The 15890-nt window shown below is 42.5% G+C and overlaps 1 protein-coding gene across 1 annotated transcript; it reads left to right on the forward strand.

Annotated features, from left to right (window-relative positions):
- The first annotated feature begins 863 nt into the window (after positions 1 to 863).
- LOC114046888 (solute carrier family 2, facilitated glucose transporter member 8-like) lies at positions 864 to 13192 on the forward strand. Its single transcript, XM_027867493.1, has 10 exons — positions 864 to 968; positions 1085 to 1247; positions 1996 to 2202; positions 6307 to 6406; positions 7388 to 7593; positions 9580 to 9723; positions 9931 to 10039; positions 10429 to 10602; positions 10820 to 10965; positions 12473 to 13192. The coding sequence occupies exons 1-10, from the start codon at positions 895 to 897 to the stop codon at positions 12608 to 12610; spliced, it is 1461 nt and encodes a 486-aa protein (XP_027723294.1). The 5' UTR covers positions 864 to 894; the 3' UTR covers positions 12611 to 13192.
- The last annotated feature ends 2698 nt before the right edge of the window (positions 13193 to 15890 follow it).

A 15890-nucleotide genomic window follows, 5' to 3' on the forward strand; every position in this document is an offset into this window, starting at 1 on the left:
TCTAACCTCCTAATAGCTCGTGCGTCCAGGCAGGTCAGTGGAAGGAAGGCAACTGCTCTGAGGCAGCTCTGTCCTGGATCTCCAATCGCATCCCCCTGGAAGAAGGGGACCCCTTTGAAGGAGGGCAGTTGTGGTGGTGGGAGAGGTGTTAAAAATAAAATATTTTGTTCGTTCGTGTCGTGTAGGGCTCTCTCCCTGTTCGTTTTATTTCCCAGGCTCCTCTTCCCGGAGTCTTGTGCTGCCTAATCCTTACTTACCAAGCCTGTGCTGTGAGGCTGTGGCTCAGTATCCCTCTGTGCTGTCTATCAAGGGACGAACCACCAAGTGTCTTAAATCCACTTTGTATCGCTATTGTTTTTTGTGCAAGTCCGTATGTGCTGTGACTCCGTGTATGACCGCTCAGCTCCATTGGCCACGGCCTGGTTGGTTCTTGTGTCTCTCCTCACCCCTCTCCCACCCCATACCCAGAAATAAAGTACGGGATTTGACTGGCCTTCAGTGTTTGAGTCTGACTCTGTCTGCGCCTCCCACTCAATCATCGCAGGGCCTGCCCCAGAGGAAGGAGCCCAAGGTCCCCGCACCCGCCCTGCGAAGGCCACGCCCCCTGTCCTATCAGAACCGATCGGGTGGGCGCTAGCACCGCCCACCATGTGACTATGCCGGTTCCCCGCCCCTCCCCCAAGCCTAAACAGGAGGGATCCGACTCCGCCCCCCGCCCTCTCAGGCCCGCAGGCACGCACGTTCCGCCCCCTCTCCACCCTGCTCCAGAGGCTCCGCCCCCATGCCGGGACGCGGGGCTCCGGGCCTGGGTCTGCCGGGGTAGAGGCCGGCCCCGCCACTGCGGCCTCGGCTCCCTGGAGTTGCGGCTGCGGAGGTAGCGGCGGCCTAGGCGCCATGGAATCCGACGCGACGCAGCCGCTGCTGGGCAAAGCGGGCCCGAGGTCTGGGGCAGAGGAGCCGGGCCCGAGGTAAGCTGGGGTGGGGGCGCTCCGGGAAGCGGGCGGGGTGGGGGGCGCCCGGGGCCGAGCGGGGCAGCTGCGACCGCAGCGAGTCCGCTCCCTCTCACCCGCAGCTGTCCCCGCAGCGCCCGCCGGCCACGCGGCCTCTTCCTGGCAGCCTTCGCTGCCACCTTGGGCCCGCTGAGCTTTGGCTTCGTCCTGGGCTACAGCTCCCCGGCCATCCCGAGCCTGCGGAGGACCGGACCCGAGTTCCTCCAGCTGAGCGATGACGAGGCTTCCTGGTTCGGGGTGAGACCCCTACCCCCAGACCTGCCCCGACCAGCTCCCACCTCCCCATTCTAACCCCCCCCAGTCTTATGCTTCCCTTTGCCCTGGCCCCCTCCTCAGCTTCTCCCCAGCTCTGTCAGGACCCCCACCCCAATTTCTTATCTTGCCTTCCCAGGAGCTCTCCCTTCTCCACACCCCTCCCTCAGCATCCCACCGCCGCACCTTACCCTGGCCGTGCAACTCCTTCTCTCACCCTAAGCATCTCTCTAGTGTGGCAACCCCCCAGTCTTCCCTCTCCCACCAACCCCCCAACCTCAAACAGAGGCCCCATTGCCCAAATACATACCCTCCTGTTGCGAAAATCATAGTCCATAAGTGCATATCTTATCTGAACTTTTTATGTTCCTCAGCTCCTGAAACAGTGCTCTGTCCAAGGTTGATTGTTAATAGAATCAACTTTTCCATTTTTTTAACATGTGAATCAGCTCTGGTAACAGAGGCTGAAATTATCAGAATTCAAATGAAATTATAAAGATAAACCTGCATTTAAGACTTACTGTGCATTCCATAATTGAATATAAAATTAATTTTTACTTATCCAGTGTTAGGAATTCTCCTAACCACTTACAGACTTTGTAAGAAGACCCTTGTGTTGATTCCTTTGATCTCCCCACCCAGACCCTGTTCTTCCTATTCTTCACCCTTTGAGTGCGGAATAATGATTTAAGTGGTTTAAACTTGTCTACTACTTTTGTCCTCTTCTGGGTAGTCCCTTGTGACTCTCGGGGCTGCCCTAGGAGGTGTGCTAGGTGGCTGGCTGGTGGACAAGGCTGGAAGGAAACTGACCCTGATGCTCTGCACAGTGCCTTTTGTTGGTGGCTTCACCCTGGTGATTGGGGCCCAGAACATATGGATGCTGTATGGAGGTCGCCTCTTGACTGGCCTGGCAAGTGGAGTCACTTCCCTTGTTGTCCCAGTGAGTCACACGTTAATCTGATCATCTGAAATAGTTCATAAGAAAAGTAAGAAAACAAAACCTTTTTCCCTTGGAGGTGAAGTTAGGGAGAATTTCAGCTTCCTGGAACAATTTGTTTCAAAAGCCATACTAGTTAAATAGATAGTAATAAGAAATTGCCTTCTGGAAAACACTTAGATACCTCACAGGAATAGAGATTTTAAAACACTTGTTCCCTTGAATAGTCTGGCAAATGAAAGGATTATAGTCTGGTTCTCACAGTCAGGTGACTCAGACTTGGAAAGAATAGCATTGTCATTTCAAATTACTTTAAAACTATCTGTTCACATTTATCACATGAAAGATCAGTATCACCCTGTCTGCAAGATTTTCTGGTCTTAAATCAGAATCACCTGTCCTTAGTTCAAAGAGTCTTATGCTGAACTGAACTTGTAAAAGTTTCTGAGGATAAAACATACAGGTCATCATTTTAGAGTTGGAAAAGGGAATTTTGAGATCATGTAGTTGAGGGGTTAGCAAACTATGGTCTGGCCCCTGCTGTTTGTTTTTATTCCTACTTGTTTTTGTGCAGGCCTTCAAGCTAAGAATAATTGTTTAAATGAATTTAAAAAAATTTTTATTGTTCTTAACCCCTTGGCTGAACACACAAACTGGAGGCTGGCTGGAGCTGGCTGTAGTTTGCTAACCCCCTTATCTAGTCTAATCCCTTTATTGTACAAATGAGGAAAATTAGGGCTGAGAGGCAAATCCACCTGGCAACTAGTGACAGAACCACCATTTGAGTCTTCTGACTCCAAATCTTGGTGCTACACTGGCTACTTCTTCCCCCAAATTTGATTATAATGAAAATGAATACTCAACATATTCGTTTTTAGACTTTCTTACCCACTCATATCTCCTTAAGCCTTGTAGTGTGGGATTTTTTGCTTTGTTTTGGCCTAGGATTGTGATTTCATTATCTTTAGGAATAGAGAATTCCTTCAACCTGTATTGATCAGATTACCGACCATTCTACATAGTTGCCTGGGAGTACAGAGAAGTTAAATGATAACCAGCTTGTTTCTGAAGCCAGATTTAATACATAACTCTGGACTTGAAATTAGAAAAAAACTGGAGTTTGAAATCTTCCTCAATATCCTCATCTGTGAAATGATAGAGATAATAATAGTACCCACTACCCGGAGTTGTTGTGAAAATAAAATGAGACAACCTAAAGCGCTTTGCAAATTTCAAAGCATGATATACTGTTAGGTATTACTATTATTTATTTTTCCTTGTCTCCTAGGTAAATCGTCTTGAAAAATTCAGGGTTTACACAAATGAAATCACAATTTGCATTCAACTTGATTTTTTTTTTTTAGAGTAACCTTCTTGTTTAGTAACAGTCTTCAAAAATTTGAAGGGTTGTCATATGGAAGAGAAATTATTAGATTCGTTCTCTTTGATCCTAGAGGACAAAAGTAGCAGTAATGGATATGAGTTTTAGAAAGGAGGTTTTCATCTCATTGTTAGGAAAATCTTCCTAACAATTAGTTATCCGAAAATGAAATAAACTTCGCCTTTGAGTGAAATTGGGAGGTAGGCAGCTAGGTGGTATAGTGGGTACAGTACTGGCTTTGCGATCAGGAAGATCTGGGTTTTAATTCACCCAACACATTTACTAGCTGTGTGACCCTGAGCAAATCACTTTGTCTGTCTTAGTTTCTTCATTTGTAAAATGAGAATGATAATAGCACCTAATTTACAGGGTTGTTATAAGAATCCAATGAGTTAATAGCACCTAATTTACAAGAATCCGATGAGTTAACACATATATGTAAAGCACTTTGTAAACCATAAAGCACTATATACATGCTAAGCTGTTATTATTGTTATTATTATTATTATCATTATTATTAGTGGGTTCTGCCCAATCTTCAAGAAAATACTGGATGACCACTTATTAGTAGAGGGAAATTCTTAGATTCTTGGTCATTTTGAGTTGAACGAGGCCAGTCAATCAACAAGCACTTATTTATTAAGCACCTCTATATGCCAGACACTATGCTAAGTGCTGGGGATATAAAGAAAGGCTGAACAAATCTCTGCCTTCAGGGAGCTCGCTTTCCAGTGGGGGAAGTAACATGCAAATGACTTGGTGGCCCCGAAGTCATCCATTCCAATTAGACCTTTTGTGATTCTGGTATAATTTTTAATGTGTTTTCCGCAGTTGAGGTGGGGGCTTCATATACAGGGGCTGCAGAGTATGATTTTAAAGCAGTAGGATATTATCTTTTTTCGGATGAGTTTCATAGCTACAGCAAAAAACTGGTAACTTGATTATTTTATTTACCTGCTTTGTTCAAAATTCTATACAAATGTGAGCTGAATTATTGAATTGGTGCATGTAGGGAAATGCAACTATTATTTAAAAGTTGGATTGTTGCTTTTTTAAAATTTTAGAACCCGGCCAAAATTTGTTTAAAGCACAAAGCTGGGTGTGCTGGTAAATACTTAAACAGCAGGCTCTCCAGAAAAAAAAATCAATGCACGACACTTTTAAATTTAATCAGAATTATTATATTTCTCCATCACATTAAGTCTAGACAATCAACAAAACAATAAGTCAAGCTCTGATTTGTAGTGTTTGCTGATTTATGAAGTGAAAATGCTCAGACAGAAAATTTAACAATCAGCTTTCATCAGGTTTGAGCTGACTCCAGGATACTCCTACTTGTCCCCACAGGGATTTAAAAACAATAGAGGATCCTGATGTTTGATTCTCAGGTTCCACTCCAGAAGAGTCACAGGCTTGGGGGGCCTGGAGGGAAGGAGTGGTTATTGGTTTGCTTTCTTCATTTTCTCATGGTCCCTGCCCTTGATTGTTGCTTGATAATTTGAGATTGCTGTAATAGTCTTTATTTCTTAGGAGGAGAGAGAGGGAGGATGGTGATGAAATAAGTTTATGTGTTTCAGTCTGTAAATTTGTTTTAAAAACAGGCTAGCAACAATAATATTTTTGTTAGAAGTTGTTATTCCAGTACTAGAGACTTAACTTTTAGAAACCTATGGGATTCAGTTCCAGAGAACTCGTGGTAAAAGCATGCTACCTGTATCCAGATAGAGACCCGAGGACTCAATGCAGAATGAGGCATATTTGTTTTGGACATGACCGATACAGATACTTGTTTTTCTTGACTGTACATGTTTGTAACAGGGTTTCATTTTGCTTGGGTTTTTTTTTCGGTTGTTGTTGTCATTGTTTTATTGAGGCAAGAGTGAGAGAATAAAGTAAAACTGAATTTAAAAAACAAAATATCTTTTTTTAATTACAGCTGATATGATTGCTGGGCATGGTGGCATATACTTGCTGCTAGAGAGGCTGAGGTTGTCGTATATCTTGACTTTGGGAGTTCTGAGCTGCAGTAGCACTAAATAGTCAATCAGGTGTCTGTGTCAATATAGTTGATTCCCAGGAGCTCAGGGCCACCAGCCTGGAGATGAGTGAACCAGCTCAGGTAAGAGAATAGAGCAGGTTAAAGCTTCCATGCCAGTTGGGACTGGGCCTGTGAGTGGCTGCTGCATTCCCAGCCAGAGAGAGATAGGGAAACTCTGTCCCAAAATAAATAATCATAATTAAAAAATAAATAGCTGTGTGATAGACTGTAGGTGCAGAATAAGATATACATTTTCAGATTTAACCAATGTCTGAATGTGTTTTGTTTGACTGTCCTAATTTGTTATACAAGAGGACTAATGTTTGAGGGTAGGTGGAAAGGGTAATAATAGAGATGAAAAAACAAAAGAAAAAGGTTCAGTGAATCATTTTAAAAATAGAAAAAATAGGAATTTTAGAAAGAAATACAGATAAGTGCTGCTATTACCATGTTAAATTTACTATTTAGTTTTTCAAAGAAATAATCTGTACATAATACATAGTAGAATTCCATGATTTCCTATCTAATCTTTTTATTCTTTTTATAAGAAGATACATTGGCTGATGCTTGTCAAGTTGAATAAACATGAATAAAAACTTAAAGGAACCTACATATGCAAATGAAATTCAAAGTTATACCTACTTTGTATTAGTAGTTATTCACTTCTAATGTTTTCTGCGATACACAGGTGTATATAGCTGAAATATCTTACCCAGAAATCCGAGGACTGCTTGGCTCTTGTGTGCAGCTAATGGTCGTCAGTGGGATCCTCGGAGCATATGTTGCAGGTACAGTTATCTGGATGTTAGCCGTGACAAAGCCTTGAATTTGTGTGGTGTTGTACTTTTCAAAACGTTGTCACCATATCATTTAGCAATCACTTTCTTCTATCTAGAACTCTAAGGTTTACACCGTGCTTCGTTCCACCAAGAAGTCGAGTGACATCTTAAGACCACAGGAAGAGCTGGGAAGACCTTAGAATCATTTGGTCCAATTCTTTCCTTTTATAGAGGAGGAAATAGAGACCCTTAGAACTAAAAGGACTTGCTCAGGGTCCTAGAGGCAGTAAAAGTTAGAGCCCAAATTTAAACTTGGGGCCTCCAATGACCAGGTTCTGGACTCTTTCCTTTATATATACCACAATGCCTCCAGTCACTCATCTACTAAGAGTGTAGTTACTGTATAGCTTGCCCATGAATGTCAGAGCTGGGATTCACATGCAGGGTTCCTGTCTCCCACGCCAGCACTCTGTCAGCAATACCACATTGATCCTCAGAACAGCCTGGTGAGTTTGGAAAGGCAGATCTTATAATCCCCATTTTACAAATGAAGAAACTCGGATTCAGACCCCAGCTCATTGTTCCCAAATCCTGTGTTTTTCTGCTATACCACCTTGTCTGTCCTATGCCAAGTGATGGTTGGGTTTTGTGGACTGAATGTTAGTAGGTGATTGCAGTGGGGCTTGTCATGGGGCTACTAAATGTCCCATTTCTCTTTAGTGTGTGGACTAATGGAATAAACCAGAAAAATCCAGTCGGGATTGTATGAATTTTTTGGGGGAGGCAATCGGGGTTAAGTGACTTGCCCAAGGTCACACAGCTAGTAAGTGTTTGAGGCCGGATTAGAACTCAGGCCCTCCTGACTCCAAGACCGTTGCTCTATTCACTGCAGCACTCATGGATTGTATGAAGTTCTTGAGGGGAACTTGTTCTCAGAAGTGCTCCTTATGCCTTCTCTTATCCTGTTCTCCCACGTCCTCCCCTCCACAGGGCTAGGTCTGAACTGGTGCTGGCTCGCCGTGCTGGGCTGCGTCCCACCTTTCTTCATGCTGCTGCTCATGTGTTTCATGCCTGAAACCCCAAGGTTCCTGCTGATTAAGCACAAGAAGCAGGAAGCACGGGCTGCAGTGAGATTTCTGTGGGGGATAGATGAGGAGCAGGAAGCAGAAGAGAAGGAATGCAGTGAAGTGGATCAGGTAAGGAGGGGGAAACTTATACTTTGTTTCTGGCTAGAAGTAAAAAGTTTCATCATAATAGCTTCCCTTTCCATAGCACTGCAAAGTTTACGAAACATTTTTCCACACAACTTAACTCTCTAAGGTAAATAATGCAAGTGTCCTTATCCCCATTTGAGAGAGCAGGTGAGTGTTTTGGAGCTAGGACTCACACTCAGCTTCTGTCTGAAAGCCCTCTCTCTGTGCTGTCACACAGTGCAGACTTTCACTAAAAAGGTCAGGACTGGGAGAGACCTTGGAGATTATCCAGTCCACCCCTTTTCTACACATGAAGAAACTGAGATCCATAGAGATCCAAAGACTCACCTACAGTCATACAGCTAGTAAGGAGTAACACCAGGATTTGAACCTGTATCACCACCCTAAAATGACACAACGTGTATGCCACCAGCATGTGTGGGGATGTGTAAATAATCCCACTGGTGCAGCCATCTTTTCCTTTGTTCATGATAGATCTTCTCCCTGCCCATTACTTCCTGTGGATGTCCCAGGAATCCTAACAGATGGTCTGCAGTGATAATGAATGGGGGCCTACCCACCCTGTGCTTTTCTGACCAAAACTAGCACAGTAGCAGAGCTTTGGGGACCAAAGAGTGTTTGATTAAGTTCTGTCTGTAACTATAATGCTGAGGGAAAGAGTGAATGCTTCATTTAACATTTATCTATTCAGTTTAAACATTGCTAACCAAAAAGTCTGGGACGTGAACTTCGAGGGAAGTCAGATCATGGAGGCTGCTAAAAACAAGAAACCTTTGTCTATCAGAGGCCATGTTTGCCAGACACGTGGCGAGAAAACCAGAGTTTTCATAAAGATTTTGTGCAGACTCACACTTTACTAATCATGCTTGTTGTGTATATAAAAATTACTGCTTTTCTCCAAAACACTTTCACAAACACTTTTCCATTAGCTCCTTCGAAGGAGGGAGGATGGGGATTACCATTGCAATGGATTTGAGTTGGGAGGGGCCTCAGGTTGTTCCAGCCCATCCATGCCTGAAGAAAAATTCCCCAGCAAGTGGTTGGTCACTCGGCCTTGCCTTGAAGCCCTTCGGTGAATGGGGAATCCATACTAATTACCTCGTAAGGCAGCCAGTTCAACTTTTGGACAGCTCTGATTCCTATCCTATCGAGCTGAAATTTTCATTCTTATAACTTCCTCCTGCTGCCATCAAGGGTGAATAGATCTCATCCCTCTTCCACACGGCAGCCCTTCTAATACCTGATGATAGTTATCATGGCCCTAGAAAGTCTTCTCTTGTCCAGGCTAAACTCCCCCACTTCCTTCATCAGTGTCTTACCTGAAACAGAACACAGTCTTCCAGATGGGGTGTGAGCAGGGCATATGAGGAAGCAGCCACAAGAATCCAGACTGACTGCAGCTAGCACTGCAGCCCCAGGGTCACTGCTGGCCCACTGCTTGTCTTTGGCCACATTTCAATATCAGGGGCCTTCTCCTTTTGTGACCACCCCCCCAACCCCAGGGAAAAAAGTGACAGACCACATAATTCAGTGGAAAAACAACTTTCCCTCCTTGTATTGGAGGTCTTTAGAGTCAGCCTGAATTGTGGCTCTACCAGCTTGCTAATATGACTGGCTCTTTTCATTCTTTTTATCCTCAGTTTCTTCATCTTTTTCCTATGAGGGCACTGAAATAGATGGTCTTCCAACAGTGATCTCAAACTTAGATAGAAACAGGGGGCGTAAATCCATACAAAAGGGTCATTGCAGGCTGCATATTAACAGTTTTAAAATGTAATATTCGCTACATCTTAGTGTATTTTTATTTACTTTATTAAGTATTTCCCAATTCTCTTTTGATCTGGTTCGAGCACACTCAGGAGTGTTGTGGGCTGCATGTTTGACACCTCTGCTCTTCAAGATTCCTTCTGAGTCCAAAATTTCTATTTGTAATGTAAAATTAACTAAAAATGCCTATTTCTGAAACAGGGATTTCATCTGGCAAGATTGAAGAATCCATCGGTTTACAAGCCATTTCTCATCGGTGTGTCACTGATGGCTTTCCAGCAATTCTCAGGGATCAATGCAATGATGTTTTATGCGGAGACAATTTTTGAGCAAGCCAACTTTAAGGTAGAAGTTGACCCCATGTCCCTTTCAAAGTAACCTGATGTTCTGATGAGCTTCTCTAAAATATTCTTGTTGGTTAGTGGAAGTGGTACTTGTGACAGGTCCCTGAATACTCTATAGAAATGTTACATTCTTTGTTATGAAAATCTCTCTCCAAATTTGCTCTTTCTTGGAGATGTTAATGCCCTGGATCCTCTGTCTCCTGTTCAGGACAGTAGCCTTGCCTCAGTCATTGTGGGGGTCCTCCAGGTGGTCTTCACTGCCATAGCTGCCCTTGTCATGGACAGAGCTGGCCGGAAGATACTCCTGTTGCTATCAGGTGAGATGAACACAATCCCGGGTTGGTGATGAGGAGACACCTACCCTGTGGACCAGGAGTTACATTCTCATGATCCCCTTTCCTATACCAACCCCTATTAGTGAGTGATATGGAGAGCTCAGTCACAAGGAGACAGACATGACAGCTGCTTTTCTGAATCTTATCTCCCTGTGGCAAGATAAGCTTCAGACTTTACTCTTCTTGAAATAACAATTATAGTTACACACACACACACACACACGGGGTGGGGAGACAAGAAAAAGCGTGAAAATTGGCCCTGCTGAGTCTTGCTCTGTCACGGCTTTATTTTGTTTTTGTTTTTTCAAAGAGCCTCCGACCTAGACCCAGACTTCTTGCTATTGATTGTCCTCTTCCCCCCCCCCCCCCAGGTGCTATCATGGCCCTGAGCTGCATGCTGTTTGGTATCTACTTTAAAATTTCTCTTCCGAGTCCTAACAACTCCTCACATCCTGACCTCCTCACATCCTTGAACTCAGAGTCTGCAGGAGCCAACTCTGGACTGCCATGGCTAGCAGTATTGAGCATGGGATTCTTCCTCATGGGTAAGAGGGTGTCAGATGGTTCTTTGTGAGCGTCTAACAGGGCGGCCTTGTCAGGCTCCGATTCCCGTCCTGAATTTCACCCATCTTTTCCCCATGCAGACTCTGATCCTTCTATACCATCTAAATGTTCTTCATGACCCACTACGTTGGAAAATTTTATCTGCCCATGGCCAACTTTATGCTATGGTTTCGGTAATCCATTTCTTTGCTATTTCAGGTTTTTCCCTAGGCTGGGGTCCCATCCCCTGGTTGCTAATGTCTGAAATATTCCCCCTCATGGTCAAGGGGCTGGCCAGTGGCGTTTGTGTTCTCACCAGCTGGATCATGGCCTTTCTGGTGACAAAAGAATTCAGCAGCCTCATGGTAAGAACCTCCCTGTGACCCAGGGGTGGGCTTTTACCTCTTCTCGTGATGGAAAAAGACAAAAGAAAAACACACTTTAAAGTATCCAGATTTTATAGTAGTTTATTGTGGTTTCAAAGTGCAGCAAACATAATGTCACGTGTATATGACACAGAACCCAGCCATAATCACATGAGACGGTAGAAAGGTAGTTTCAGGGAACAAGAATGTGGTCAGGTAGATGGGAGGAAGCAAGAGGAGAATTCTTGTTTGTACCTTGGCATTCTAATCTATTGTACCACTCCTCATTTGTAAGATATAGATCAGTAGCAATGCACTCTGGTCACTTGTCTAAGTTTGGTATTTGGAATTTGGGAGGCATTTTCAGTTACATTAACAGGTGATCAGGTTTTTGTAGGTGGTCTTAATATAAAATATTATAAATAATGGTTAGACTCCCAGGACCACCTACAAAAATCTAATCACCTATTAATGTAACTGAAATACTCCTAAGTGCATTCTCCTAAGGTCTGGTAGTATCAACAATCATTTATAGTGAGGAAAACAATTTGTAAGTCTTAAAGTGTTGGGTAAATGTGAGCTGCTATTGTCTTTTTAAAAATTTTGTATCATGATTGGGTCCACTATCAATTAGAAATGGGTAACTGGGCCCTTACCACTGAAATGTAACCATCTGATTAATTCCCTGTCACACTCCTCACAACCTTCCCCAGCATTTCCATTTAGGTTTTTGGATTGAGTGTTCAGATTTTGTTTTGTTTTTCTTCTGTTTGTAGCATTCTTTGACACTAGCCCACTCTCAATAGATGACTTCACTTCTTTATTAAGAACAAGGCTATCCAAAAGGATCTCCTTCAACATTATTCCTCCATACCCCTAAATCTCTGACTTAGTCATTTCCTTCTTTCACAAGGTTCAGTGACCTTCTTCCACCTATGGCCTCAATGCCATTCTTTCCTATCTTCTCCCGATTCATTCCCTCATCCTCATGTATCTTCGATTTCTCCTTCTCCTGGCTTCTTCCTCTACCTACTGTTCAGATCTTCCCTTAAAAAAAAAAAAAAAAGTCTCATCCCTCCTACCTCCTACTCTTTCTTTCACTTGACTATCAAAATTCTAGAAGGTAAAAAAGTCATCAACCTCCAGGCTGCTTCCTAGGGGTCTATGTGTCTGCTGGTCATTTCCCCTATACAAAACTGCTTTCCTAGCCACTAAAGGGCAACCGCATCTCTATGACCCCCTTCTGTCTTCTATTATGTACTTCAGACTCACTTTGAATCAAAAGGCATCATGAGGCTAGTATGTGCAGCCAGCTCTGCTCAGAGGGACAGTCATAACCTGCAGGGAAGAGGGTTTCTTACTAAGGATGGTGCTATGTTAATAGATTTCTAATGTTAGGGAGAGAAAGGTACTAAACTTCCCCACTTCCTTCTACCCAAGAGTTTAATTTGTTGGACCTAGTGTTTGTGTTTTGTTTTTAAACTACAGTTTTTCGTTTTGTTTGCAGGGTGTTCTGACTCCATATGGAACATTTTGGCTTTTCTCTGCCTTCTGTGTCCTCGGTGTCATTTTCACATTGCTCTTTGTTCCTGAAACAAAGGGAAAGACTTTGGAGCAAATTGAAGCTCATTTTCAAGGAAGGTGATGACCTTCTGATTGAGACTATCCTTGCCAAGCAAGGGAAGACAACCTGATCATAATGAAAGAATAGTGATTTGAGAATGAGGTTCTTCTGCATCTCTCACTATGCATAATCTCTCTCCAGAACTCTCAGGCCTTATCTGGAGCTGAGAGAGCCAATGCAGAATATGTATGAAAACGAGTTTTAATTGCTGCTAAATCTAGTCTGGGTAGATTTTTTTCTCCCCACAAACCATCTCTACAGTGCTCCAAGTACCCTCATTCTTGAGCAGGTTTTAGCCCAGTTATATGGGGTGGGGTCTGAAGTTCCTGTTGAAGTGCATTCCCATTTAATTCCAGGTTAAATTAGCATGGGGGGGAGGAAACTACAGGAACCTTGAAATCTTAGCATTGGTCTCTTTCATCCATGCATTTTCCTTTGAAGAAGGAAAGGGATGAGACTCAATTATTATAACCATCTCCCTCTCTTCAGGCTAGCAAATAATTTTAGGAAGTGATTCCTGTTCAGATGATTTTTATCTTTGGCAATAATCTAATCAAGAAGTATGTCTGTTTTCCTCAAATAAAGATTTATGCTGAAAATCAAGTGGCAGCACTGTATTTCATATTCTGACTTCATGACATGTGGTAAAAATGAGGGAGCTATGGGTAAGATGCCTTTCCAAAACTCCTGGTAGCCCTACTATGTCCTGAGGAAGCCTTTTGGATAATGCTGATTGTTATTAATGGAATCTCTAAAACTGGTCCATTGACTGTAATTCTGCTCTCTGGGGCAAAGCAAAATCAGCCTAATTTCTCTTCCTGTGACAGCCTAATATTTGAAGACTGCTACCAAAAAAGAATTCCTAAAGGAAATAAAGTTTTTTAATATTAAATCAAAATCTCATTCACATGGCATATGATAGATAGAGTACTTACTATGTGCTAGGTACTGTGCTAAGCCGTGGAAGTAAAAATACAAGCAAGGAGCTTACCTTGCTCCTTAATGGGAAAACAAAACACATAAAGGGGAGCAGGAGATGGAGAGAGAGGAGAGGACCCATGCAATGACATGGTATGAAGATGGAAGTAGAGGCTTTGACCCTAGCAAGATAAGGGGAAAGTTCTTCAATCAGAGTCCAGGGTGTTTCCAATTCTGGTGGAGAGAAGGAGATGATGACAAGAAAGTAGAGAGATGGCGGTAGGAAATTGCAGAGAAAGACTTAAAATCCTATTGGAGCAACATATGAAAAAAGTTGATTTTAAAGTTCTGATCTTGCTACCTGTCCTAAGTTTATCCCTCTTCCCATCATGGACAATACCGGTTTATTGTAGAACCTGATTCCTTGGTTTCTTTTCATTCATATAGCCTGTATTTGGTCATATGTACATTTTTAAAAAAAAATCTAAAGATAGATGATGTATACATGATGGAATAGGCTTTGAAAATTGGGTGACTTTTATGCCTAATTAGTTGGCAAAATATTTCCTTTTTTGGAAACAATGGGGGTGTTGAAAGGGAAATTCCCTCTGGGCGATAGAAATTGTGTCTACAGAACGAGTGCTGAGAAGACACAAGACTCAAAACATGAGTTCTTTAAAAAATGAATGATACTTTGGAAAACTATTAACCATTTACATCAATTCAGCTCAAGGGTTGTTGTTCAGTCATTTCAGTCATGTCTAACTTTTCATGACCCCATTTGGGGCTTTTTTTTTTTTTTTAGGCAATTGGGGTTAAGTGACTTGCCCAAGGTCACACAGCTAGTAAGTGTCAAGTGTTTGGTCTGAGGCTGAATTTGAACTCAGGTCCTCCTGATTTCAGGGCCAGTGCTCTATCCACTGTGCCACCTAGCTGCCCCTGGGGCTTTCTTGAAAGATATACTGGAGTGGTTTACTATTTCCTTCTCAAGCTCATTTTACAGATTAGTAAACTGAGGCAAACAAGGTTAAGTGACTTGTCCAGGGTCACACAGCTAGTAAGTGTCTGAAGGCCAGATTTGAACACAGGAAACAGAGTCTTACTGACTCCAGGGCCAGAACAAGATTTTGGTTGTTTCTTTTTTCTTCCTGGACAACTCAAGAACATTCTCCCTCTTCTAGGTCCGTGAAGAGACAGAATTTAAAATAAGAGTCTGAGTCTGGCCTTTCAACCAGTTCCAAATTCACCTACCTGGACACCTATCGAGCCATATTTCTCCATCTTTTCCATAAAAATACCAATAGAGAATTTGTGAAATGCCTCCCTAAAATAGTACACTATATCTAGAACATTCCTTTGATCTGCCAATCTACTAAACCTGTCAAAAATGGAAATGTTAATCTAGCAAGATAATGGCTCTTTGGTCATCACGTTCTTACCTGGATGTTTCCTGACTATTGCTTTAATCATCTACTCCAAAGCTTTGATAGTAAACAAAGTCAATCAAACCACTGGCTTTGAGATTACTGTTTCCAGTCTCTTCTGTCTAAAAAGAATCAGGATGACATTTGCCCTCGTCTACTTCAGGACCACCCATGGACAATTTTTCAGAGATCACTTATATTGACTTAGCAATCACATCTGCCTGGGATGTAACAATAATAATAATAATCATAATAACTATGTTTATACAGTGCTTTAAAGTATGCAAAGATTTTTACAAATATTTATCTTCACAACAACCCTGGGAACATTATCTCCATTTTATAGATGAGATAACTGAGGCAGACAGGTTAAGTGCCTTGTAGTTGTTGTTCAGTCATTTTTAGTCATGTTCAATTCTCTGTGATCCAATTTTTGGAGTTTTCTTGGCAAAGATACTGGAGTAGTTTGCTATTTCTTTCTCCAGCTCATTTTACAGATGAGGAAACTGAGGCAAACAGTGATGAGTGGCTTGCCAAGGATCACATAGCTAGTAAGTGCCTGAGGCCAGATTTGAACTCAAAAACAGGAGCCTCTCTGACTCCAGGCCCTGCACTCTAATTACTGTGCCACCTTGCCTAGGGTTATACTAGTAAGTATCTGAGTCAGGGTTTGAACTCCAAGTCTAGCACCCTATTCACCATGCCACCTATTTGCCCAGTTCATTTGGGTCTGGTAACAATACTTCAAGGGCATCTAGGTTCTTTCTTATTTCCCTTCTTATTTTACATGACAATTTGTGGATGATACCATGCTGGGAGGAATAATTAACTCACCTGACTATAAAAAGATTTCCATGAATTTAGAATGATGGATTAAATATGATTATGAGAAAATTTAATAAGGATAGATATAAAGTTTTACACTTTGGTTCAATAATCAGCTGTATAAATACACAATG

This window comes from Vombatus ursinus, unplaced genomic scaffold (genome assembly GCF_900497805.2).
Source record: "Vombatus ursinus unplaced genomic scaffold, bare-nosed wombat genome assembly UNPS02014786.1, whole genome shotgun sequence".
Lineage (NCBI taxonomy): Eukaryota > Metazoa > Chordata > Mammalia > Diprotodontia > Vombatidae > Vombatus > Vombatus ursinus.